The following is a 4,882-nucleotide window of genomic DNA, read 5'->3' on the forward strand; positions in this document are numbered from 1 at the left end:
GTAATCCTAATTCAACCCTAACCCTAACCCTTAAAATTTTAATCCTAAGCCTAATTCTGATTTGAACTCTAAATGTATTATAATTCTAACCTTAAATATGGTCTGAATATTAATAACCTTAATACTAACCTTGATCTTAACACAATAACCGCAATTAAACTCTAACTCTAGTCTCAACCTAATAAATACTAATCCTGATCATAATTAAATACTAATCATAAAAAATCCTAATTAAAAATATAGATCGATTACAATTTATTAATATTAATTTTATTATTCAATATTATTATTAATATTATATTTTTTTTTAAATATTATAATATTTTTAAAAAATAATTATATTAATCATTTTCATTTATTATACTATTATATTATTTTAATTTTACTTATTTTATAAATTTCCTTTAAATTTGATCATTATAATTTATTAATATCCTATTAATTTTGTGAATATATTTTTAATATTATTATTTTAAATTTATTAATTTATATTATTATTATTTTATTTTTAATATTTTTAATATTTTAATTAATTTATTTTTAAATTTTAAATTTTAAAAAAAAAAAGAGAAAGAGGGGTTAACCCCCGCAGGGCTGAGGGCCCCCGAAGGGAATTTGGGGAGGGGGGCCTTCAGGAAATCCGTGCAACAGAAGTAGGGAGGCTATAGAGTTGAATAGGGGCATCCTTCATTCTGGATAGTCGGTGCCATAAATTTCTAGCCTCATTTTAATTAATTGATACTGCCAATGTTGCTGTAAACTCTCGGGGAGGTTATCCTATAAATATGTCTCCCAAAATCGGATTCTTTTTCTCTGCAACTTCATTCAATGCACAAACCTCTCATATTTATACTCATTCATTTCCCCTCGTCCATATACAGCTCACGATGTACTATAGCATTCAATTTCTATCTACCTGAGGGCTGTGGTCGCTCTTTAGTTTTCCACAGTCAACCGCTTATAGTACAGTGAGAGAAATATTTTCTAGCCACGTTGAACTATCGGGGAGGTTACGTTATAAATTTGCCTCTCAAAGTGGGAATTTTTGTTCTCTGCAATTTCATTCAAGCAATGGCTGTTGCTCCAATTCACCTTGCCTTCATCAGTGCATTTCTCATCATCCTTTTTACAAGCCCATGTATTGGTCTATTCATTTGTCCCTCCCAGGAATCCCAGGCTCTTCTTTTCTTCAAGGAAGCCTTGAAGGTCTCTGATGGCATTCTCAGTTCATGGGACAATAGAAGCGACTGTTGCTCCACATGGGAAGGTATATCCTGCAACTATGCCACTGGCCATGTAGAGCTGGTTAATTTGACTGCTTACACCAACCACGCAGAGCAGGGTTTGCAGAGTGGAGTCATATCGAGTAGTTTGTGCAGCCTTCCTTTTCTCAAATACCTGATCCTGAAAAGCATTGGATTAACAGGTAATATCCCTTCCTGTTTGGGAAATCTTTCTTATCTTCAGGTTTTGGTGTTAAAGAACAATAGTTTGACGGGGATAGTTCCTCCTGCAATTTGCTTGCTCACAAATCTTGGCCATCTAGATGTAAGCATTAATCAACTCGTAGGAATCTTACCACCGTGTCTAGGAAATCTTACCTTTCTCCGTAGACTCATTGTCCATTACAACAAATTAACTGGGCAAGTCCCAATATCCTTGAACAAACTCTCCTTGCTCAAGTTCTTGAGTATTTCCGGTAACAAGTTCAATGGCAGCCTTCAACTCACCGGGCTTTCTTCCCTCAATTTGCTCTTTGCTCGTGATTTTTCATTACCTGAGAACGTTACTTCTTCCCAGTTGGCATTGCCATCCTCCATAAAGGTTCTCTGGCTCTCCCACATCACCATTACAGATAGTCTGTTTGATAACCTTGCAGAATTAAAATTTTTGTACGTATCATATTGTGTTTTGAATATTAGCGCAAGTTGGCTTCCGAGCTTGCAGTTAGCGGGCTTAGATCTAGTCTCATGTAGTATTGGTGGTAGAGTTCCTGAGTGGCTTTTCACTCAGTATTCATTACAGAGGTTGGCATTGGCTGACGACAATATTGTTGGAGAAATTCCCAAATGGTTAATGGAGAACAATCCTCAGTTGTTTCTGTTCAACATTTCAGGAAATCATTTCAATGGCAGCCTTTTTGTTCCAAGTAGATCAATTCGTTGGATGACTGTATTTGATGTATCTAGGAATGCATTCACTGGACACGTAGCATCTACGTGGCCTCCAGATCTTCAGCTCCTGATGGTTAATGACAATTCTCTGATTGGCAATATTCCTCCAGGTTTGTGCAATTTAATTCATCTTGAAAAGTTAGATCTGTCAAACAACAAATTGAATGGAAGCATTCCTTCATGCTTTGCAAACTATAAGAGAATTCAAGTGTTAAATTTGGGGCATAATAGGTTGGATGGAAGTATACCCCAAGGGGTATGCTCCTCCTCTTTAAATGTGAGAAACAATAAGTTAAGTGGCGCCTTTGTCAATCATAAATTGTAAGATATTACAAGTACTAGATATCGGCCATAACAAATTTGCTGGGCATATTCCATGGTCAGTTGGAAATCTATCAGCCCTTAAAGTGCTGATGATGAATGATAACTCTTTCAGAGGCAGCATTCCTTCAGAAATTGTCCAACTCAAGCAGCTCCAGATCTTAGACCTTTCGTCTAACAATATATCAGGTGTTATTCCACACAGCCTTGGATCTCTAAAAGCAATGACTCTACCAAGAGAAGACGGCCATATATTATCTTCTCAGCTGAACCCATTTCAAGTAATTACAAAAGACAATGGCGTTAAGTCATATTCTGGGATTGGTCCTATTGAGTCAATTATATATCAAGTTCCGTCTCATGATGAATTGGACATGACTGTAAAAGGCTTAGATCTGAAGTATGCGTATATTTTTTCCACACTCACAGTTATGGATCTTTCCAATAACCAATTAAACGGAAAGATTCCGTGGGATTTTGGAAAGTTGAAGGGGTTAAGGTATCTCAATCTGTCAATGAATAATCTCAGTGGAATTATTCCACCCAGTTTGGGGGATATGACTGAACTAGAGTCACTGGATCTTTCAACAAATAGGCTTTCTGGAAAGATTCCTGAAGAAATTGAACTGGCGACTTCATTGGCGGTCTTAAATTTGTCCAACAACAACCTCTCAGGCAGCATACCTCAAGGACAACAGATGACCACATTTCCAAACACATCATATTCTGGGAATCCATATCTGGAAGGATGCCCACTTCCAAAGAAATGTTCTTGGCCAGAGTTTACTCACCATCCTCCCCCAAATGATATGGAAAACAGAAATGCAGATCATAGAAAGCATATAGTATGGTATTATATTGGAGTAGGATTGTCACATGTAGCAGGTTATTGCTGTGTAATGTTCTTGCTTGCACTGAGAAAGGGATGGAGACAGAAATACTTCAAGTGGGTAGATAAGATTTTGAAGTTTCTGTTTCCTTGCATACGCAACAGGAGATTATGAAGGTTCAATTTGCCAACAAGATGAAGCAGAAGTATGCCCCAACGCTGGATGCTTGAGGTTGCTTATTCAAATTCATTATATTCTGTATTCTCAAAGTCTAGTATTAAGGTGCAAAATCATAAATAACAAGAGCTGTGAGACAGCATGAGTCCCTGCCTTTAGCTAAAAACATGCCAGCAATGCAGTGAACTGTTGAGAACAATTAAGTAGTATAAAGTTACTTTGAGCATGTAAAAATTGTATATGATAAATTTTTAAATTTGGGTGAGCTTATATTTGACATAGTAGGAACTTTTTCTTTTCATATAATGTAATTTCAGAAACAGTTTACAACTAAAATTCAGTGCTAAAATCACAAGTGGTTGTAGTGTTCGAAGAACGAGTTATCAAACCTAGTAGAAAGTGATAGTTTGGAAAGTATGGTGTCTAATACTATGCGTGTTCTGAATTTAACTGAACACTGCACAAAATTTGCATTTATAAAAACTATGCATAATATCGAATGTTTGTTGTGAGAGATAGTTAACTATATTGTAAAGACATAGACGAATTAGAATTACTCAAACTTTTTCACGATTTAGAGTTTAATGGTTAAGTTTGTATATACTGTGAAAGTGTAGAACTTAATGGTTAAGTTTGCATTGCAGCTATATACAAAGAAAACTTGTAACAATAGAGAGGATAAAACAACATGGATACATCATGTATTCAAAAGAATATTTCATGTAAATTGTTCGTATTTACTGCACATGTACCGTGTTCTTCTAGACCAATAATATTTCTTGTGTTAATTGCTAAAATAGAGATTTGGGAACAACCATGGCCTGTACTAGCCCCAAGTAAGTTTCAGAAGTTGTTACATCCAAAAATAAACTCAGTAGTAGTCAAGGATTAGCAAGAAGTGTGATAAATCTTGGTTTTTTATTTTTGTTTTTTATGATGTAGAATATTGTTGAGTAAGTTCACCATTTTTTGGGAGTCAAGTGAACGACTCTAAAAATGTGAATAATTGTGAAATTATCTACCTATCCCTAATCAATTTGCTGTTCAATTTTCAATGGTTGTCCTCAATTGATTTTCTCTTCAATTTTCCAGATTTCTTCTAAAATATTTCTATGATATGTAGTTATACATTGATCACTTTTTTTTTTGTGCTAGAAAATCTTGATTGACATGCTACACAAATTGGTTAGAATGACTTAATTAAAATGGCAGGGCATAATATGCCAGTGGTTATTTTTATGTGTGATAAGAGTCTTCTTGATGGGTCTGGTGAACAAGGTCTTCTAGTTAGGATAACCCCATTCTGCCTTTTAGCATTAAAATTGAGAATTACTTTGATGTAGTTACAATATCAGATTGAACTTTTAAACTGCACTGAAA

General features: G+C 35.1%; 1 protein-coding gene across 1 annotated transcript; it reads left to right on the top strand.

The window, feature by feature from the left end:
* Window positions 1–1,071: 1,071 nt before the first annotated feature.
* Window positions 1,072–3,499, top strand: LOC131048730 (receptor-like protein 7). The gene is made up of 2 exons (XM_059214383.1): window positions 1,072–2,284; window positions 2,559–3,499. Exons 1-2 carry the CDS (start codon window positions 1,072–1,074, stop codon window positions 3,497–3,499), a joined length of 2,154 nt encoding a protein of 717 aa, XP_059070366.1.
* The last annotated feature ends 1,383 nt before the right edge of the window (window positions 3,500–4,882 follow it).

Source organism: Cryptomeria japonica, chromosome 11 (assembly GCF_030272615.1).
Source record: "Cryptomeria japonica chromosome 11, Sugi_1.0, whole genome shotgun sequence".
Lineage (NCBI taxonomy): Eukaryota > Viridiplantae > Streptophyta > Pinopsida > Cupressales > Cupressaceae > Cryptomeria > Cryptomeria japonica.